The following is a 23,580-nucleotide window of genomic DNA, read 5'->3' as shown; positions in this document are numbered from 1 at the left end:
TGAACTCAATAAAGTGAATCAAATAAAATATACGCCGATGTTATAACATTCTTAACAGATTTTATAGCTAGTTCTCACATTTTAATTTTCCATCTATTCTACCAAAGAATATCTTAAATTCAGCCTTTTATTTACACCGGAGGACTTAATCAAAGGCATTCTCTGTAGACTTATTCTACATATGCACCATTCTACCTATGAACAAAGGTTCCCTGTCTGTAACAGCCAAACAGACAATTACCTAAGCTTGTCCTCACTCACCTTATCTCGTGAGAGCAAATTTCAGAGGAAATGAACAAGTATTTGATAAGCTGTCATGCTCCTGGTGGGCCTGCTGACACACTTTTTTTCTCCAAAGAGAGGTGTAGGCTTGGAAATATATGTGCATTTTTCTATCTTGACTCAGCATCTTACAGGTATAGGTTAGCATGGCAATGTTTTAGATATGGCAAGGATATGACCTCTCTATAAAGGTGCAAGCTATTATGTACTGGGAAACAGCAAGTTGTGCATGTTGGGAAAGAAAAAGTGAGGGAAAAAAAGTTGATGAATAAAAGGCCAGCCGAAGAAGACAGGGGGTGGGCTCATCAGCTGGCAAATCTGACAATAGCACAATCAGAGAAGCACTTACCTTTCCAGGGAAGCTGTTCAATAAGATAAGTAAGATGGCCTTCATCAGTGCTTTATTTCCTTTATTAATAGCCTCTGCTCTGCATATTTTCAAAAGGAGTATTTTAAGACAAATTAGGTAAATGAAGCTTTCAAACACTTTATTAAAATGTGGAAGACCATAAATGATTCAAGATAGCTGTTTTCAAAAAAAAAAAAAAGCTCTCATAAAAGCACATGCAAACATGATTCATGTGTTTAGGATTAATCCAGAATGAGCACATTCAAGAGTAAAAATTAGCTACACATTTTATAACTTAAACTCAAGCTTCAAATAATTAAAAAATAAGAAACACATGCATTTTTGTCTAGAAAGTAGGCTTTCTGGAATCCTTTACAATTTAAAGTGATGCTCTTAATTCAAGAAATAGCAAACCATGCCCTATACCTTATCGTGACTGTACTCCACCTTGTGCACTCCCACAGCGTCGATGTTCAGTGTTCACAAATCGGACCTTGACAGCACATGGGGAGTAGTACTGTCTCTCAGCAGTCCATTAATTATTAACCAAGCCCACCAACACGCATGTACAACCTGGAACCCCAATTGATTAGTTCACAATAAAGCTCAGCCTTTTCCAGTAGACCAGAAACCACAGTATTTGTTACTTCATTCTGCCTCTAAAGGCAGACCTACCTACACATGGGGAATCTCACTTATCATGTATTTATCCACCTTTATTGTTGTTTTCTTGTGCAACTAGACAGTGAGCTATCCAAGGACAGGGATCAAGTGTTTTTATTTCTCTACCCACCGCCCCGTGCCCTCTTATGTTTGTTGGCTGAAGCAATTCAATGAGCCCTGAAGCAACCCAACATAAAATCAATCACTCAAGTCATGCAAATACAAATGTGAAAAGAAAATACTGCATAAAATTCAGACTCTCACTTAGCTTTCAATCACTTGGAATTGTTAAAAGTTAATGTAACCGTAAGCTTTCCAATGGGCTTCTAGGGATACCTAAGAGGGAGGTGCTTCCGCATGACTTACTGGAAGACCTGCAGCTGCTGAGGTTGCCCTTTAAATCAGGTTTCACGTGTAGTGGAAACAACCTGCACAGAGGCAAACTAAAAGATGAAAAGTACACTTCACCGGATTTGTAAGTTTAAATCCCGGAGCATCAAATATAGTCAATATTTAGAGCATATTTTTAATTGTGGGATTTTCAACTCCACATTAGTATGTAGATGATTACTGTACTACATCAGAACACTAGGCAAGAAGGTGGCTTTCAGAATTAAACAGAAACGCTTTGCTATTTCTCTAGTCCTTACTTTAGCAAACAGTACACAGCTTCATGAATCCCAAAAGAGCCTATGACACCATAGCTAATGGAGAACTGCATATGCCAAAGATGAAGGCTACTAACCAACATCCCTCCATACAGTCAAAGCGAAACAATTTCAAATCGGTAACTCTCAAATAATATTTCACTAAAAATGGTGCTTTTGACAAAAACTGAGTATTATTTTTATTTGTATTTGGCAAGAATTGATATCAATCTCTTATAAAGTATTCATTGTGCTTTAAATTGTTTCCCATTTGTAAATACAATAACTGAAGATAACCTAGGGAATTATTTTTTTTCCAATCCCCATTTCAAAGCTCTTCATTATCTACAAAGCCCATCTCAGCTTGAACATCAGGCTAGATGCTTCCATTAGAGGACTATGATGGTTTTAGAAATGCATTTGTAGCTCACTGAACTGTATTATCTACAATATATAAGACTTAGCATATATTTAAATTACTGAATAAAGTACAAGGTGTTTTCTTTTTCTTCATGGTGCTTTCAGGCATACATCAGGATCTTCTCTTCTCCCTAAAAAAGTAATAACAAAACTCAAGAAAAGATAAGCATTCAAACTATTTACAGCATAAGTTAACTCAAATGTATAATCAAATTTCCTACTGTATAAAATTTACAACAATATAACACGATGATACACCTTAAGCAACTATTATTTAAAACTGAGTTTTGAAGAATGGAATACTGGGCAGAAGAGAACAATTAGCCAATTAGAGTTCTATTTATATTTCCATTATTAAGGCTAAGTATTCATTAATTTAATTTGCCACTTGAGTCTAATTGTCAGTTTATGCCTGAGTCCCTGTCAAAAAATTAAAAGGACATAATGATTCATTTTCTTTTATCATAAATATTTATTGTTTCAATCAAGGCATATCCTCTTACTCCAAACAAATGATTTACCCCTTTCTTTTTTTTTTTTTTTTTTTTGACAGGCAGAGTTAGACAGTGAGAGAGAGAGAGAGAGAGAGAAAGGTCTTCCTTTCATCGGTTCACCCCCCAAATGGCTGCTACAGCTGGCGCACCGCACCGATCTGAAGCCAGGAGCCAGATGCTTCCTTCTGGTCTCCCATGCGGGTGCAGGGCCCAAGCACTTGGGCCATCCTCCACTGCACTCCCGGGCCACAGCAGAGAGCTGGACTGGAAAAGGAGCAACCGGGACAGAATCCGGCGCCCCAACCAAGACTAGAACCAGGGGTGCCAGCGCCACAGGCAGAGGATTAGCCTAGTGAGCCGCAGCACCGGCTATGATTTACCCCTTTCAATAGAGGCATACAGTCACGTTTCAGACCATTACAGGCATCTGCAGGTATTCATTTTAGCCTGACATACAAGCTAAAATAGCTTTGCTCAGGAGTTATAGCAGTTTGTGCCAGTGGAATAATAAAGTCCACTAATTTAATTTTCTTTACCACAATAAAATTTCATTAATTAAGCAGTACCAATTCAGACATCAGGATCACATAGACCAAGTAACATTAGCCTTTATATCCCTGAAGGGGAAAAAAAAGTTTACTAAGCAAAGGTAAAGAACAGCCGAGATATTCCCTGAAGTATCCCATCTTTCAAATTGCTAGTGTCTGAATTAGTAAAGTGAAATAGGACTTACATACCTACAAAGGGACTGAGGAGAATAAAATGGAACAATAGGGATTAAAATGTAGTGGGTTTACAGAATTGTTGACATTTTTGCACAGCTTTATTAAAAGTTTGTAGTATAGCATGTTGAAACTATAGCACATAATTACCACTCACTTGATCTTCCAGCTACCTCTACTTTCTCATTGCATCTTTCCTGAAGAACTTCTAAGTGATTGTATTGTTATAAATAGGTTAATACATAACCCTGAACTTCCAAGCCCTGTCAAAAAATAATAGTAAACCCAAATCTGTAGTACCTTGTGTACTTCGGGCTGAGGACTTCTCAACTGGATATTGCAGAGGTATTACAATGCCTTGATCTGGCTTCTGAAATGCTGAAATGAGATTTTTTATTTTCCGGAAAAATCGTTTATGTACCCCAGGTGCTGTCTGAAAAATAAAAGGCCAAGCAAATTATTTATTTATCTCATATGGATACAAAAAGGCCTAAAAAATGTGCAAGTGGGGCTTAGAGAGGTAACATTTGTGTAACGTGTTTAAATATTTGAAAACATAAGGAGGAAAGAAAAACAACATTCCGAAAGAGCTTACTTTGGTTGGCTGAACTTCCCTACAAGGGGAGCTAATGAGCTGTCATTTAAGCTCTCCCAAGGGTGGTATTAGTTTGTACAAGCTCTTGCTCCTCGCTCTGCCCTTCCTGCCTGCTACCCATCATACATCCTGAACCTCTAAGGGTCTACAGGCCATTACCCACAATGAATTCACGAACAGGGAATGAAGGGAAACACACACACACACACACACACACACACACACAAAAGCACACATACACTACAGGTCATTAACAAAAAACCTGAGGAATCAACCTCCCCCCCCCAAAAAAACCCCTACAGCCCATCCGCCCTGTCATAGCTCCATGATATAAAATACTGTGCAAGAAATTAAAACTTGACTATTGCAATACATGAAGCACATGGGTAGTTAGCCCTCATACTCTTTAGCCTGAAAATATGTCCAGCTTCATCCTTCACATGAAATTGTTTCCTCCTTGGGAAACTTCCTTGTTCTCCCCAAAATGGCTGTCTCCGTCAGTACTGCACTGTGACAATGCTTTCTCCATGACATGAGAATAGAAGACTCTATAAAGGTCAGGTTTATATGTTTGTTTCTTTTTAAAGAGAGCGGTGTTTGCAGGCAATTATTAAAATGCGTTCCTTTCCTGACATCAGTTCTCTTGCAAAGACAGTGCCTGAAATCAACAACTATTTCCTGCAAAAGCTTGTGAGCCATGCTTTAGGCAGTAGCTCGGAACTGTCATTTCACAGGAAATAAAATAGTATTGCTATGAGCCATTCAACAATGGCTAGTTTTTGTTTTTTTAACAAAGTTGTTTTTCAGCTATTCCATCTGGAAGATTTTTGAGGGGGAAGCTGTTTGGTTTTTAGCATCTAATGAGAAACCACGAAGGCCAGGATACAGACTTCTGTCCGCCAGCGCTCACAGGAGTTCACACACTCTCCATAGTAACTCTGATCATGTCTTACACTGGGGTGATTTTTCACTGAAAACATTACAAAAGTTTGTTTTAGCCCTCATCTATTGTGCACCATACACTCTCAGTAGACATAAAACCCTCTCCCACCGAACTCCACAATGATCCAAACCCCTGCCTAAAACTCCATTGAGACTTCATCCAGAATAAGATAGCCTTTCTTTCGGAGGTCAAGACAATTCTTTGCCTCCAAGGTAACACCTCCAAATTTGCAAATGCAGGCCATGGCCACAAAAATACTTTCTTACAATTTCCTTAGCATACTTTTTTAATTTTCAAGGCAGTTTCCCATCCCCTGCCTCTATTTCCTCACAGATTGGCAGTTGTCGGTGGATTCAATTATTTCCATTTTGACAGATGAGAAAATGTAAACACAAAGAAATTAATCGGCTTGCCCAAGGTCATTCATGTAGACAACCGCAGGCAGAACTGGCTCTGGATCTTTGGACACAGTTTCTTGCCTTTCAGATTAGGACTAAACCAAACAGGGGCTAACGAAGCTACAATCACTAACTAGAAGAGAAATCATACACCCCCTCAGTGTCAAAAGAAGGCAAACCACATATCTTTTGACTGTCCTTGTGGCTTGTAAAAAACCATTTATCAAGAGAAGGATTATTTTTCTGGGTACTGATATCCAGTTAACACTTAATTATCCATGCCAACAGAGAGGAATAATAGCTCCAGCTGTACAGAAGCAATTCAGATTTGGGATGCAATCTCTCATTGGCAAATGAGTGACTGAATTTATAGCATTTTGCTTAGGTTAATAAGTAAAATTATTTAGCATCTACTGATCTGATGATCAAATATAAAAAAAAAACACAGGCTGGGTCAGCAAGGGGCGGCCAGTACATTTTATACAATGTAAAACCAATGCACATGTTAATAAAGGATAGCTGACTATGTGTATAATCCTCTAAAAATTTAGTAAAGTTTTAGGGGGCCATCACTTTGGCGTAGTAGGTTGAGCTTCCACCTGTGGCTCTGGCATGCCATATGGGCATCGGTTTGAGTCCTCGCTACCCCACTTCCCATTCAGCTCCCTGGTAATGGCCTGAGAAAGCAGTGGAATATGATTCAAGTGCCTGGACCCCTGCACCCACATGGGAGACCCAGAACAAGCTCCTGGCTTCAGATCAGCCCAGCTCTGGGGAATGAACAAGGAAATGAAAGACCTCTCTGTCTCTCTCTCTGTAACTCTGCCTATCAAATAGGTAAATCTTTTAAAAAAAATCTAGTAAAATTTTAACTTGAGTCACATGGGATAACTTAATACACTATGCAATAATCTAAGAATATGTAACATTTTTCATAATTCAGTGGATCCAATATTCAATTTTAAAACAAATCTCAGCCTTTCCCAGATGTTATGCATAATCTTTAGACAGAGATTAGAGTACTACTCTTATGATTTTTCCTGCAGTGTGGCAAATTAAAAAGTTGTTACAAAAAAAACTAGTATAAATATCTATCATTTACCCAATTTTGAAAAAGCATTTACCACAAGAATTGTATCACTGACAGCTCCTATCCTGTCACTGAGCTCAGCTATTGTTCAAATGTGCACATTTCTCCTACTGTCACCTCTTGGTTATTCATGGAAATATGTGTTGGCTCCTAGCTGGTCTTCAATATGCTCTAGAGAAATCTCTTCCAGTCAGGTGGTACGAGCTCTGAGAATACACATAAGTTTAATATTCACATTAGCAAACCATAACTTAGAAGGCCAATTTGGCAGATAGGAAAAATGCAATATGAATTTCAACAATTAAAGAATTTTTAAACTGTTTTCTATTTGGTAACAATCCATGCCAATCTTCTGCTCTCTTGGTGCAGATAATTACAATATTATTATATAAATAAGGTTAGATCAGACGAGGGCATGAGGGGGCATTTATGTGCAATAAGCCCTCTCTCCTCTTTAACATGATCACAAGCATGTATCAAAATTCATATAATGTTATACTCGAAATGGAGGAAAGAAAAAATAAGGTTGTTAAAGCCTTAAGAATTTAATATCCTTTCCATAAAGAATTTTCTTCAGCAGATGAAGGGTACTTATCTAAGGAGAAGTGCTATTTCTGGTCAAATCATACAAATGTGTGTGTGCGTGTGTGTGTGTGTTTCTGTTATTACACATAACCACTCTTGATGATAACTTTAATCATCTCTGCAGTGATAGAGAATTTAAAGAAATAAACAGGTGTAGTTTTGATTAGAAATGTTACTGATTTTCCTTTAGTATTAAAATATTAATTATCCTGATATAAAGCAGTAATGTGTTTAAAAACTTGCCCTAATTCATCTCAGTAGTTCAAAATGTTTATAGTCTGTAATTTGTACTTTCCAGTTTATTTACGAATTTTTAAAGCTCAGAGCTATTTTGATTTTTTGGGTCTAGACTTTAGAGTTTCTTAAATGCATAGCATGATTGAGGTATTAATAGAGGTTGAAATTAGCATTTAAATTTTCAAAAGCTTATAATGAATAATTTTAAGAGAGACTGTTATACAGAGGCAGAAAGCAGAGAAAGCATTTGAGGTTGAAGCCTCCAGTTGTAGAGCCTTTATGACTGGTAAGATGTGATATAATGCACTGTCGTGGTCCATGGAAATGGATTCACTCTACAGACTTTTCTTGCAATCATCTAGTGGCTTTCAAATCTTTTCAAAGCCATAAGAACCCTTTTTTCTAATGAAATCTTATTCGGATCCCCTGAGTTATAAGCAAAAATAAAAAAGGAACTCAAATCAAAACCAAAGTAGATACCAGAAGCACTCCCACTTACCTCCTCTAGCCCTGCAAGCCCCCAGGTAGTCCCAAGTCCTCCAGGTAGAAGAACCCCAGGATTATAACGAGCACAGCTCTCTATTCCATATATCCTCACGTACAGCATCATCAGTTACCCTAATACTTGGGAAAACACTCCCTTTTCTTATTTCCCATGTTAGATAACTTAGCACTTGACAGCATAATCATATTGTTCAGCAATTTTCAGTAAGTCCCATTTTTTAAAGACTCACTGTGTACCAGGCCTTGTGGATAAGAGCTTTATTATATGCATTATCCCATTTTCCCTAAAAATGAGCCCTGTGAGGAAGGGATGGATGTTCAGCTCAATTTACAGATAAAGAAACTGCTTTGGAAAAGTGAAGTAATCTGCCCAAAGTCATGGAAGGACCAAGGAAGAAGGTAGACCATCCCTGTAACCCGGGTCCACCTGACAACCAGGCACAGGCTCTCGCACTACTGACTATTTAATTTCATGTTACATTTCCCCAAGGAAGTTTGAGGCTCTTAGCAAACAACAATCATAATTCTAGCACCAATAGATATATTAATCTTATTCAATGAACAATTGCCAATTTAAGTATTTTTCCTGTTTTTGATATGCTTTCTAGAGTTTCACATAGGCACTAAACGTTCGACACATTCCTTCAATTTTTTGAGCTTTCCTCCAAAGTCATACCATTCCACATGATGGTGGCTGAATAGGACTGGGACCAAGATTCTCTGGAGGCTTCTTAATGATCCATGAACAAGTTTGGATTGGATATTTAATGACCTAAATATGAGTAATGTGTTGGTAATGTATGATATGACTTCTTTTTTTTTATAAAACCAACCTAAATTCCAGACACTTGCCTGATACCCACACAAGCAAAAATAAAGAAAAAAACTATACCTCAGCACTCCAAGAACCTGTTTCTGTCTGGGACACGCGATATGTATAAATGTAACCTTGATACCTGTGAAAGAATACATTTCCATTACTGAAAAATTCCAAAGAACAAGGGATGCTCTGAATTTCAGCTTACGATTATATATAAATGCTGCATACGAATATCCTGGATCATATATGACACCAAAGCATTCATAGGTAGCAAAGTCCAGTGAATCTAACTTTTTCCATATCATATCTGTCTAACCACAATCTCCAATGAGCTTTTAGCTTCTCATTTTTTAAATATGTGGGAACTCATACTCCTAAGGATTTGTATAGTACAGAGTCTGTTTAGACAGAAATAAACAGACTTGTTGAAATTGATCAAAACCACGAATTGCTAAACAGTTTTGACAGAATGTAGCCTTTTCATTTTTAAGTACACAAAGAGCTTTAAGGCGAAAACATTTCACTGGGATAAGGCACTATCATGTCCCCATAAACTAACATTAATAATATTATTTAAAAATATTAATATTATAATACTATAAGAACATAATGCCTATATCATTATGCTACTATTATATAGTAATACATTGCTGTTACTACATTAGTCTATAATACAACATAGTAGTAATAGTAATTTGAATTAAAAACGAGTGCTGCTAAAGTACTTGAAAACAGCTTGTCCTTTTAACTGGTAAAAACATTCTCTCATTACTCAGTTTGCACAGATATTGCATATCTGTATAATTGATTTCTACTACATGCCAAGAGTTTTACATGCTCTGTTAGTCTGCTCAGCTACCATAACAAAATATCATGGACTGGGTGGTTTAAACAACAAAAATGCATTTTCTCACAGTACTGCAGGCTGGGAAGCCCAATATGAAAGTGTCAGGAAGACAGGCTCCTGCCTGGGGCCTCTCCTCTTGCTTTGTTAGTGGATGACTTCTTGGTGTATGCTCACATGGCCTCTCAGCGCATGCATGGGAGATACTTCTCTCTCTCCCTCCACCTTCCCCCTTCTCTTCTTATAAGGCCCCCCCCATCCAATTAGGGCCGCATCTTTGAGACTTCATTTAACCTAAATTACTGCCTAGAGATCTTGTCTCCAAACAATGGTCACATTGGAGATAAGGGTTTAAATATATTTTGCAGGGACACAATTCGGTCATTCCACCTCAATAGCCACAAAAGACAACTTATTCTGGCATTAAGTTCAAAGTCTCATCTAAATATGATCTAAACAAATATGAGTGAAACTTGAGGTATCATTCATCTTGAGACAAAAATGGTAAGACAGGCACAAGATAGACATTCCCATATTGAAAGGGAGAAAGCAGAAGGAATAAAGAGGTGATAGATCCCAAGCAGTTGTATAACAGATCCAGCCGTTGTAGCCATTTGGGGAGTGAACCTGTGCATGGAAGATGGATCTCTCTTTCTCTCTCTCCTTTTCTCTCTGTACTTTTGCCTTTCAAATAAATAAATATTTTTAAAAAAGAAAAAAGTAACCAAGTCAGACTAGAGCTCAAGCAGCAAAGATGTGTTTAGCTCTTGATTCCCACACTGTGATAAAGATTTTATATTATATTATATGCTAATACTACTGAATTTGCCTAATAAACTTTGACTTCACAGAAAAATAAGGAGAACTTAATTCTGAATTATTTCAAATTTTGAATCCGAGTCAATATGGTTTTATTCAGCATATTTTCTGGTTGCCATTCTTAGGCATAAGTTGGGTCAAAAGAGATCCTTGGTTAGGATGCACACTAAACTCTAGCTAAAAACACTGTGTTTAAACTTAAAAGAATAGATGATTACAAACAGTGTCATGCTTGAATTTTTTAACCACATTTATCATTAACTCCCTTTAGAATTAAAAGTCTTTAAAATACATGAAATAACTAGTTATATCTCTAATCAATAATCATCGATATTGATTATTGAAAGAAGAAAATCTAAAATACTTTAATCAGGTTTATTTGAATTTTGATTCTGACTAAAAGCTTAATTTGACTGCTGGCATGATAACATGAAAACTTCCATTTTTGTTATAAAGATTTGCCAGAATTTTTATAATATATATAAAATATGCTTTAAATGCCTACATATTATAGTAAGCTGAATAAACATGTTACAGTATTGAAATTCTTTGTTTTTTCCAAGTAATTGAAATGTACCTCAAAGTCCACTAATTTCAGTAAGTACTATGTAAGAACTCAAAGTAGAAGTCTTTAGGTGACTTCCTTAAAGCCACACAACAAAATGGAGATGAAAGCAGGAAACAGTATAAAATCCTTAGTTCCATTTTCCCTAAGGGAAGTAATTGCAATAATTCAGTATTACTGAGGGTAATGTGGAATGTATTATTTTAAATCCCAGCAACAACACAACAAAATGGTAAGAAATCCATTTTCCACCTTCTAAAGCAGTGAGTCAATAAAAAATGCAAGGAATCCATCGCCCTACTATCATCAGCTTCATTTCGTCAAAATGAAGGAGTCTGTTTTGAAAATTGTTTCCTAACGAATGCGATCTTATCTTACTTTCAGTTAAGCAGCAGGAACCCGAGTACCACTTCAAAAGTTCTTACCTCTTTCAGTCTCTGAACAAGCCGGTGGCAATGACACATAAAACTTCTCATGATTAACTCATCTAATATTAGCAATGTCCTTCCTCCATCAAATCCCTTAAATGTCTCAATGAGCAAAATTATTTTATTCCTCAAATAACATATCAGCTCATGTCTGTAACTTTAATTTGCTGAAGTATCTCACCAAGGATCCCCTGTAGTCAGCCTTCAATATGATATGTCAGGGATGGAAGAGTTCTAAAAGAATACAATATAGTAAGTGTTCCCAGGGTAACAGCATTAGTGTCACCTGGGAGCTTGTGAGATGGTGGTAATTAGATTAATTAGATTCTTTCCTCCCATATGGGAGATTTGGAGTGAGTTCCTGGCTCCTGGATCCCGGCTCTGGCCCTGGCCCTGGCCATTTGGGGAGTGAACCAGCAGATGGGAATATATTCTACCTCCATCTTTATCTCTCAAACAAATTAAAGGTAATTTTTAAAAATTATACCACAATTCAAAGGTAGTAGAGTCCTATATTTACCAAAAATATTTAAGTATATGGACTATGTTGACATAAAATGATAGTCCACACTAATTACAACTGTTCAGTGTTGTCTTTCCCTCGTGGGTTTATAAACTAAAAGCAAATTTAAATGTAGACACATCATTGAATATTAAATTTCCTTATAAAGTTATTTAAGTGACTAAAAACATGTTATAGAAAAAAGAATTATAATTTTATCAACTTGCCTGAGCAAATCACAAACCAGAAAAATAAAATTCATTTTTTTAAATTGTAGGATTATCTTTTCTCTGACTCTCTCCATTAATACACATTTAGAAAGTACTATGATTTTAAATGTTTCCCCAATTCATTTTTTTAAAAAAAACTTGATCAACCTGGAACTTAAAATTTTAAATTTACCACAAAAATTCCAGAAAATAATTGGTAGAGAATGGTAGGGTTTTATTGTTACCATTAATTTATTTTTATGACTAACATTTGCATTTTAATGACTACCAAGTATCAACTCATCGAGTTTCTGCTGATAATAAAATGTGTCTTTATTTCAGGGTGGGCATTTGGCCTACAGGTAAGATGCCTGCATTCCACAAGGGAGTATCTAGAGTCAAGTCCCAGCTTCTGCTCCCAATTCCAGCCTCCTGCTACTGTACACCCTGGGAGGCAGCAGGCTCAAGTACTTGGGTTCCCGCTACCCATACAGTAAAACCCAGATTGAGTTTCAGTTTTCTGACTATGGCTTGGGCCAGCCCCAGTCATTGTGGGCATTTGGAGAGTGAACCAATGGATGGGAGATCTCGCTATCTGCCTTTGACTTTGTCTCTTATGATAAATAAAATAAAATGTGTCTTCATTTCATCTAAAGCTGTCCTTAATCCTTTAAAAAGTGTTTGGGTTAGAACTGAACAGAAAGCAAGCAATGTGACACTTCTCAGTGGGTCAGTGTTGAGGGCAGATCTCGATTTCAAACTGACAAAACCACATCAATTCCTTCTTCATACCACTTCAAGGACTATACAAAACAAAAGATTTGGTGACATCTGACTTCTTCATGACACGGCAAATAAAGCAGGCTAGTGTCCTTGCCCACTATGTCTATACAAACTAATGCTATGTGCAAAATTCAACACAATTATAATGTGCCTGCTTTTTAAACAAGTACTTCAGAACTTTTATATACAGAGGAATAGTAACCTATACTGTCATAATTGATTTTGATTCAAACGATTTCAGAATTTCCCATGGTCCAAACTTTTTTTTTTAATTATATTTTATTTATTTGAAAGGCAGAGTTACAGAGAGAGGAGAAAGAGAGAGGAGTGGGGAGAGGGAAGGGGAGAGGGAAGGGGAGAGGGAAGGGGAGAGGGGGAGGAGAGAGGGGGAGGAGGGAAGAGGGAGAAGAGGGAGAAAGATATCCATCTTCCATTCACTGGTTCGCTCCCCAAATGACCACAATGACCAGAGCTGGGCCAGGCTGAAGCCAGGAGCCTGGACATTTTTCCAGGTCTCCCACATAGGTGCAGGGGCCCAAGCACTTGGGCCATCTTTCACTACTTTCTCAGGCACATTAGCCAGGAGCTGGGTCTGAAGTGGAGCAACAAGGACTTGAACAGGTGTCCATATGGGATGCCAGCCCCAAATTTCATTCTTTAAAAGTGAGTGGGAGGACCAGTGTTGCTACAGCACAGCAGGCTAAGCGGCTACCTGTGATGCCAACATCCTACATGAGCATTCCAGCTGCTCCTCTTCCAATCCAGCTTCCTGCTAATATGCCTGGGAAAACAGCAGAAGTTGGTTCAAGTGCTTGGGATGCTGCCACCCACCTGGGAGACCTGGATGGCATCCCATCCATTGTGGCTACTTGGGGAGTGAATGAGCAGATGGAAGATCTCTGTCTCTCCCTCTCTCCCTCGCTAACTCTTTCAAATAAATCAATAAATCTTTAAAAGTGAAATCTGAATTTTTGATCAGTCAAAAGTCACTCATCTTCAAGTCTGATGATAAAACTATGTAAGCTAATTTTGGTGAGTCATGACAATAACCTTTTCTTCACCTGAAGTGCCACATGAAGTTTTTATTTATGCACATTTTATGATGTCTAACTTTAAATTACAATTATAGATTTTTAAAATATTCGAAAGGCAGAGTGACAGAGAAAAGGAGAGACAGAGACAAAGAGAGATCTTCCATCCGCTGGTTCATTCCCCAAATGGCTGCAACAGCCAAGACTTTACCAGGCTGAAGTCAGGTGCCAGGAGCTTTATCCGGATCTCCTATGTGGGTGCAGGGGCCCAAACACTTGAACCACCTTATGTTCCTTTCCCAGGTATATTAGCAGAGAGATGAATTGAAAGCAGAGCAGTAGGGACTTGAATTGATGTCAATATGGGATGCTGGCATCATAAGTACTGGCTTAACCCACTGCACCATAACGCTGCCCTCAGTCTGTTTTTTTTTATTAACAAATACATATATGTTAACATTATAAATACTAACTCATTTAATAATCCTCATAACAACCATGAGATAAGTACTATTATTAACCCCATCTCCCGTTTTACAGATGAGAAACCTAAGGCATAGAAATTTTAATGTGTCCAAGGAAATAGCTAGTTAAGAGTCAAAGCATGAATACACACCCAGAGGGTCTGGCTGGAAGACATGGGGATCTTAACCACCATGCTATGCTAGTTCTGACCCAGCCCCAGTCATTGAGACCACTTGGGGAGCAATCCAGTCGATGCTGGATCTCTGTCTCTCTAACTCTGCCTTTCAAATAAATAAATAAATTTTTTAAATGGAATTAAAAACAAGTTTGGGTACAAAAGTTTTTAAATCCATGTGGTTTTTTTTCCCATTATACACATCTTCCATGAGCATTTTGAAAACCCCTAATATTTGAGGAAATTGGTCTTAAAAGCAATACCAAAAGCACAATTCCAAAAAGGAGAGAGAATCTGCTAGACATAGGGCTGGAGACTTTCACTGAAAGAAAGAGCAGAGGAGGAAGCTGAAGAGAAGTTGGATGAGGTCAACCTGGAATGCCTCTTTGATTAATCTGATATCTTTAGACTAATCTGGCAATTTCAATTTTAAATTGTCAAACACAGCACATGTTTTATTTGACTACAAATCATCCATTTTGTGGTTTATGTGTGACAGATTTAATCCTTCAGGCTCATTCTGTTGTTAATGGATTGTACTCAGAAAATCCAAAATAATTTTGATAACCTAGAGTTGTCATGAGATAGATATGGCACCACTGAATTCAAAAACTAAATGTTAATTCACAAGTTAAATGTGGGCTGGCATTGTGGCACAGCAGGTTAAACCAGCACTTATGATGCCAGTATCCTACAGAGAGCTGGTTCAAGTTCTGGCTGCTCTACTTCTGAGCCAAACTCCTGATAATGTGCCAGAGAAAGCAGAGGAAAATGCCTCAATTACTATGTCTGCACCATCCACATAGGAGACTTGGAGGGAATTCCTGACTACTGGCTGTGGCCTGGTCCAGACTTGGCTGTTGTGGCCATTTCGGGAGTGAACTAGCAGATGGAAGATCGATCTCTCGCTCACTCTTGCTCTCCCTCCCTGTCACTCTGCCTTTCAAATAAATATTCTTAAAAATTAAATCTAAGTTAAATTGTGATTTCTCATAAAAATAGTTAAGCTATAATTTCAAGTGCTTTGCCACCCCACTTTCCTTTTTTTTTTTTTTTTTTTTTTTTTTTTTTTTTTTTTTTTGAGGGTTTTTTTGTTTTGTTTTGAGAGGCAGAATTACAGAGAGAGGAAAAGAAAGGTCTTCCATCTACTGGTCCATTCCCCAAAGAGCTGGGCTGATTTGGAGCCAGGAGCTTCTTCCAGATCCTTCACGTGGGTGCAGGGGCCCAAGCACTTGGGCCATCTTCTGCTGCTTTCCCAGGTGCATTAGCAAGGAGCTGGATAGGAAGAGGAGCAGCTGGGACACGAATAGGTGCCCACAGGGAATGCTGGCCAGACCCCCATTCTTCTTTCTTATAACTGATAAACTGGAATTTGATTTTTGTCATTGTTCTCCCCCATTTCTCCATTTCAGTTGTTTGATGAACATTTTATTCTCAGTCATCCCTTTGAATCTTAAAGGGCAAAAAGATAATTATGCTTTTATCTAAAGACATACATGTCAAATGTCTTCATTATGTGCCCCTGAGGCTAAAGAATTATAATAGCATTTCTTCTTCCAAATCTTCCATCAGATAAGTAGCAAACAAAAGCAGATATTTACAGAAGGAGCTATGTATGGAAATAAACTATTTTGTGATGCTAATTATTTTAAATATTTTAAATCAGTTTTCTTATCATTATCAAACAATCCCAATTGTCAGGACTTGCCCAAAGGCTATCTAAATTGAGGGTAAAACAGGAAGAAATGTGAAAGCACACATGTATCTCAGTGAAAACAAACTTGATATACTTAGAAAATTAAACAGATCAAAGTAAAAATAGCTATTCACATGTTCAAAAAAGCAATCAATATAGTGACTGAATATACAAGAAGTACATAAAATCAGTAGCTTTCCTTAGCAACAGAAAATATAGTGGAAACAGATTTCATCTATGATAAAAACCAAAAAGCAACAGACACAAGAGGTAGAGATAAATTTAACAAAAACTATGCAGACCTACAGGAAGAAAAATACAAAACTCTATTGGTAGATATAAACAGTTCTATGTGGAGAGACATACCATATTTTTGGAAGAATGTATTAATTAGTTTAATGTACTCCCAATGGCTTTTTTTTTTAGCTTAACCAAATTATTCTAGATCTCATTTCAAAAAACCAACAGGTAAGAATGGCAAATAGCCTTTCTGCAGCCATCAAGTAAGCCAGGATATATGCATACAAGCACATCCAGGAACTAGAGAGAAAGGAGCAGTCTAATATGATATCTTTCTCTAGAGAGTCCACTGCTGGCAGTACTACCAGCTCTCTGTGCTCCACAGGGCACCTCACCACACTCGGCCCAGCAAAGTACACAAGCTGGAATATAAGGCCAAGTGGCGTTATGCCGTATATAGGGCTCATGCGTGCTATGGTGGCTATACTCAGTTCCCAAGGGTGCATCTGATGGCAAGCCTGTCCGTTACGGTGCTAACCAGATAAAGTTTGCATGAAGCCTTCAGTTTGTTACAAAGGAACGAGCTGGATGCCACTGTGGAGAAGATTCCACATGAAATATGAGGTCATGCTCATTGATCCATTCCATAAAGCTATGAGAAGGAATCCTGACACCTGGTGGATCACCAAAGCAGTCTGCCAAGCACAGGGGAATGCCTGGGCTGACATTCACAGGCCATAAGAGTTGTGGCCCCTTATGTGGAAGGGGCTACAAGTTCCACCACACTGCTGGGGATTCTTGCTGTGCAGCCTGGGGAAGGCGCAATACCCTGCAGCTGCACCATTAGCACAAGCACCAGTAATGTTTGTAAAATCCACACCTAATTAATAATTTAAGAAAAAAAGTAAACAATCTTTTAAATATATAAAGACATTATTGTTCTATAGTACTATTTGTATAAGAATAGAGAAACTGGGGCCAGCGCTGTGGCGTAACAGATGGAGCCAGCGCTGTGGCGTAACAGATGGAGCCGCCGCCTTCTGTGCCGGCATCCCATGTGGGCGCCGGTTTGAGTCCCGGCTGCTCCACTCTGATCCAGCTCCCTGCTGTGACCCGGGAAAGCATTAGAAGATGTCCCCAGTCCTTGGGCCCCTGCACCTTCGTGGGAGACCTGGAAGAAGCTCCTGGCTCCTGACTTCAGATCCGTGCAGCCCCGGCCATTGCAGCCATCTGGGGAGTGAACCAGCGGGTGGAAGACCTCTCTCTCTCTACCTCTGCCTCTCTGTAATTCTGCCTTTCAAATAAATAAATAAATCTTTTAAAAAGAATATAGAAATTGAGCCAAAAATATAGTCTAGAAACTATTATATATAAGAATTTAATATATGGTAAAAGCCTAAGAAATCAATGAAAAATTAAAGTTCTTTGATAAATATATTGGGACAATTGCTATCTATCTGGAAGCAATATCAAATTATATCCTTTATACACATCAAATAAAATCCCAGGGAGCTGGAGTTGGGGCAGAGTGGGTTAAGCTGCTGTTTGCAATGCTCCTGGCTTTGATCTGACCCAGCCCCAGCCATTGCCAACTACTTGGGGAGTGAACCTGTAGAAGGGATTTTCCTTGCCTCCATTCTTCCCTCCCAGACGCTTATGTATCAAGAAAAGTAATGGCAGACACCAAAGTAAGAAAAGATACCTGCAACACATCAGTGATTAGTATACTTTTATATGCTAAGAAAAATAAGAAGATCCAAATGGTTCAATGACAAAAGTACAGAAATAGTCCATTCATGAATGAGGAAATATATCTAAACAATCATATAAAAATACTTATTAATTGAAGAAATACAAAAAAGAGAAAAAGTATAAAATACAAATTAAAGAACTAGACACAAAATTTCAATGAGTTTTTTTTTTTTAACAAGAATACCTACTTGTAGGAAGAGAACGCAGTGAAACAGACATCCTCATGCATTACTGGTGAGCATATACATTAGAATAACCATTGAGGAGGAAATATTTGCTGATCATGAACCCTAAACTGTTCATGCTTTTCTAACCTAGATATTCTACATAGAAATCACATACAGAAATAATCATAAATGCAAGGAAACCTTTATACACTGAAGTACAAATCATGATGAAATTTATAATAAGAAAATGGAAAGAGTCAAATATTTAAAGACAAATGACTAGTAAAGGGAAATGTGGTATTCACTAGCTAGCTACACTATCATGAAGCCATTAAAAGTAATGCTTCAAAATCATTTGTAAGAACATTATAAGAAGTGGATATTACATGTTAAATGGGAACGCAGAATACAATATTTTAAGAGCACATGTGTGCTCACAAAGCAATTCATCTTATTAAGATACAGAAGAAAATTCACTTAATTTTCAACGATAGCTATCTTTAGGTTGTAAAACTATAGATGACTTTTTTCCCTTATTTCCATTATCTATATTTTTCAAATTTTTTATATTGAATAGGTATAAGGAACTATTTTAATAGACTTATGATACAAAAATCCAGATGTGCTTAAAGAATATGATTGGATGAAAAACCTCTGACTTAAAATGAAGTTGAATAGTCCGATAAATGGGAAACTTCTTTAGTGCTTTACGAAATTCATAAAGCTTTGGCTTCTGAAACCGAACAGAAGAAAAGGCCATATCTGAAATCCATGATTAGAGGGTTCATAATTGGGGAAAAGAGCAAGTGTAGTGTGAGAATACAGCTTAAAGTACAGTTTGAAAGGCATTTGAAATCTATTACAAGAAAAATACAGAAAGGCCAGCACCACAGTGTAGCGGGTAAAGTCACAGCCTGTGATTTCAGCATCCTATATGGGCAACAGTTCATTTCCCAGCTGCTCCACTCCCAATCCAGCTCCCTGCCAATGGCCTAGGAGAAGACAGCCCAAGTGTTTGGGCCCCTGCCACCTGCATGGGAGACCCGGATAAAGCTCCTGGCTTCAGCCTGGTCCAAAACTGGCTGTTGCAGCCATCTGGGGAAATGTATCAGTAGATGGAAACTCACATTCTGTCCCCCGCCCTGTAACTGACTTTCAAAGTGAATAAAGAAATCTTTAAAAATATATATAGGAGTGCCGGCGCCGCGGCTCACTAGGCTAATCCTTCGCCTTGCGGCGCCGGCACACCGGGCTCTAGTCCTGGTTGGGGCACCGGATTCTGTCCCGGTTGCCCCTCTTCCAGGCCAGCTCTCTGCTGTGGCCCAGGAAGGCAGTGGAGGATGGCCCAAGTACTTGGGCCCTGCACCCCATGGGAGACCAGGATAAGTACCTGGCTCCTGCCATCGGATCAGCGCGGTGCGCCGGCCGCAGCGTGCCAGCCGCGGCGGCCATTGGAGGGCGAACCAACGGCAAAGGAAGACCTTTCTCTCTGTCTCTCTCTCTCACTGTCCATTCTGCCTGTCTATATATATATGAACTAAAGCTCAACCAAATCTTGGTCAATGGGAACAAACAAGAGAATGAGAGGGGCCGCCGCCTGCAGTGCAGGCATCCAATATGGGCATCGGTTCAAGTCCCAGCTGCTCCGCTTCCGATCCAGCTCTCTGCTGTGGCCTGGGAAAGCAGAAGAAGATGGCCCATGTCTTTGGGCCCCTGCACCCATGTGGGAGACCCAGAGGAAGCTCCTGGCTCCTGGCTTTGGATCGGCACAGCTCTGGCCATTGCGGCTGATTGGGGAGTGAACCAGCAGATGGAAGATTCTCTCTCTCTCTCTCTCTCTCTCTACCTCTACCTCTACCTCTCTACCTCTCCTTCTCTTTCTGTGTAACTCTTTCAAATAAATAAATAAATCTTTTTAAAAAGAGAGAGAATGAGAAACTATTCTGAGTAAACCCTACAATCAATGCATGTTTGTTAGCTGTACCTTGTGGTTCATAAGTACATGATACCACTTACATTACCACCTAAGCTGCATATTTCAAGCATAAGTGTTTTGGTTTAAAATGAGTACAGGGCTTATTTCAAAATACAATTTAATTAAAAAAAAAGGGAATGAAATGTTTATGTTTATCAAGAAGGCTACGTGGCTCAAAAAGGTTGAGAAACACTGATCAAAGGAAAATGTCCTTGTGTCTTCCCTCTGCAGCACAGTGTGCCGATCACCCTAACAATCTCATAAAACTTTGAAGCCAGAGTGTACCAATCAAAAGACACAGTAGGGAACTCCCAATTTGCCTACTATTTTCTGTGGCTTCACGAGGAGGCTTTCATGGAGACCCAAGAGTCATACAAACTACATTTACACATTTGAGAATTGAATTTCCCTCCTGTTTAAATTCATCCCTTGTATGGTTCTGGCCTATGTGGGCAAAAGGCTACACTTGTCCTTCTCTCTGCATATTTCACTTTCAGCAAACTTGCAGAAGACATGCATTACTATTCCTGTTTTATAAACATGGAAACTAAGGCCTAGAGAATATGAGTGACTCCTCTGGAGCCCCCCTCCTAGCCTCCTGATGACAGATTAAGGCTCTTCCCCCCCACAATGCATGCACAGATTTATTTATCTATTTGAAAGTCAGAGTCACAGGGAGAAAGGGAGAGGAAGGGAGAAGAGGGAGGGAGAAGAGGGAGGGAGGGTGGGAGGGATTGACTGATCTTCCATCAGCTGATTCACTCCCCGGGTAGATGAATAGCCAGGGCTGGGCCAGAAGCCAGGAGCTTCATCTGAATCTCCCACATGGGTGCAGAGGCCCAAACGCCTGTGCCATCTTCTGCTGCTTTTACCAGGGAGCTAGATTGGAAGTGGAGCAGCCGGGACACAAACTGGCGCCCCTTCAGGATACTGGCATTGCAGGCATTGGCTTTACCCATCTCACCAAAACGCAAGCCCCTGGATCAAGGCTCTTCGCAGTAAAAAACAGAATTTCCTTCTATAGTTCACTGGTTGGTTAATTCAGAAATATTTTTTGAGTGCCTATCTATGCACCAGGCTATATTCCTGGGGCTGGAGATGAAGACCCTTGCCCTCACGGAGATTACATTTTTTCTATTTATTTATTTATTTTATTTATTTATTTTTTGACAGGCAGAGTGACAGTGAGAGAGAGACAGACAGAGAGAAAGGTCTTCCTTTTTCCGTTGGTTCACCCACCAAGTGGCCGCTATGGCCGGCACGCTGCACCACCCTGAAGCCAGGAGCCAGATGCTTCCTCCTGGTCTCCCATGCGGGTGCAAGGACCCAAGGACTTGGGCCATCCTCCACTGCCCTCCCGGGCCACAGCAGAGAGCTGGACTGGAAGAGGAGCAACCAGGACAGAATCTGGTGCCCCGACCGGGACTAGAACCAGGGGTGCCAGTGCCGCAGGTGGAGGATTAACCTAGTGAGCCGCGGTGCCAGCCGAGATTACATTTTTCTAGAAGATCCCAGCAATACAGTTAAGTAAACATGCAAATGTCAGGCCTTTAAAGCTCCTTGAAGAAAAATAAAGAGCACGTAAGTGGGAGAGGTAGAGGGCATTCAGTCTAGATAGGGTGGCCAGAGAAGGCCTCGCTGAAGGAAGAGTCAGTTGCCTAAACATGTAAATCAAATTTTTGCAGAAGGAGCATTAAGGGCAAAAACCCTAAATAGGAAGCATACTCAGTGAGCTTAAGAAATGGCCAGGAGGCCAGCAAAAATGAAGCCTTAATGTACGTAGCCACACACTGTCCCCCGCTCTCCCAACCCCTGCCCAGGCTTCTTTTGTGCCTTCCTCTTTACCGCTAAGCTAAGAAGCACATTACCTCCTTGGCTAGCTTCCCTAAAGCAGCCCCCTCAACCCTCCCACTCACTCCCCTACCTTCTTTTGATAATGAAAGAGTCTATCTATAAAGAAACAACAAATGCTTGCAGGAGATTGACATGTTTATCTAGATTTGAACATTACATGACGTATGCACGTATCAAAACATCAATGGAGCCCCATGAATATGTACAATTTTCATATATCAGTTAAATTTTTAAATTTTTTTTAAATTAAAAAGAAAAGCGCCTAAGAATCCTAGTTGGCTTTCACCACCCTCTCCTGGTTTCACTCAGGAAGCACAGTAATATCAGGAAAACATGAAACTGCAAGCTCAAGAGATTCAGTAACTTGTGTGCATCTCCTTTGCAGTCCTTATGATGAATGTATTTAGTACAATCTCAGAACTACTACTAACAAACCTTGGCCATTTTTAAAAACCAATATACAATCAATGTATCATCAATACTGAACTGACTGACTACCAAGCGTTAGCCCTTATTTTGTTTCTGTCTAGAACCTAACGTAGAGTGCTGGTGTTTCCATGGGTGATTTTATCCTGGTGATGACAATGCTTCAGCTAGGTCCTTCCCAGGAGTGTTAAAAGTAATCAACTGAAAGAGAAGATTGATTGTAATAATACCAATATCTTATTTCTACTGAACACTTACTATGTGTTAGGTTCAGTGTTAATTTTTTACATGCATTACAGCACGGAACCTTCACAGTTCTGTGAGGTGGGTAATACCCATTGAATGGATGCAGAAACTGAAAGACCAAGACATTAATTTGCCAAGGCCACACACCTGGCTTCTGACCAGCACAGGGTTTCGCTCTCACAGCTGTCTGCCTCTGGAGCCCTGGAACAAAGATGCAGGTGCATCTGATTCAAAATGGGGCATTTAGACCCAGACACGCCTAGACAAAGGCAAAGCTGAATCATGACGAGGGTGTTTTCCCGCCACACCCTTTACCACTATCGGTCCTAGCTTTCATAGAGGAGGGTCTTATTTTTAAAACCTCCTGTCCCCCACACACCTCCTCTAAAAGAAGCTAAATAAGCTGATCCAGAGCAGCAGTTTTACTCACACACACCCCATCTCTGCGTCCTGACCCAACTGGTGGCCGCATTCTGAAAGTAATGGACTCTGCCCTTTAGTCTGCCTCCTCTCCCTGAATTTGGTATTCTTCCTTTGGGATGACACTTCCAAACCATCTCAAGAGAGGCCTTTCCTTCTCTCCAGAGCTGGGGGCCCCAAATCTGATTGGCCCATCATTCCAGGACTCCATCTTGCTGGCCTCAGTTGGAAGTC

The 23,580-nt window shown here is 39.4% G+C and overlaps 1 protein-coding gene across 3 annotated transcripts in view; it reads right to left on the bottom strand.

Moving 5' to 3' along the window:
• Positions 1 to 749: 749 nt before the first annotated feature.
• The window catches only part of SH2D1A (SH2 domain containing 1A), a 134,461-nt gene continuing 111,630 nt past the window's right edge, over positions 750 to 23,580 (bottom strand). For 2 of the 3 annotated variants that reach the window (XM_070066525.2, XM_002720273.6), the window contains 3 exons: positions 8,822 to 8,885; positions 3,878 to 4,010; positions 750 to 2,492 (listed from right to left, as the gene is read on the bottom strand). In XM_070066525.2, the coding sequence (XP_069922626.1) occupies positions 2,452 to 2,492; positions 3,878 to 4,010; positions 8,822 to 8,885 (238 nt within the window). In that variant the 3' untranslated portion in view covers positions 750 to 2,451. Of the gene's footprint in view, positions 2,493 to 3,877; positions 4,011 to 8,821; positions 8,886 to 23,580 lie in introns of those variants that run through there. The other variant, XM_089324770.1, reaches the window with a different exon arrangement.

Source organism: Oryctolagus cuniculus, chromosome X (genome assembly GCF_051225735.1).
Source record: "Oryctolagus cuniculus isolate XC-2025 breed Fujian yellow rabbit chromosome X, ASM5122573v1, whole genome shotgun sequence".
In the NCBI taxonomy this organism is placed as follows: domain Eukaryota; kingdom Metazoa; phylum Chordata; class Mammalia; order Lagomorpha; family Leporidae; genus Oryctolagus; species Oryctolagus cuniculus.
This window is presented reverse-complemented; position numbering and strand designations above follow the sequence as displayed.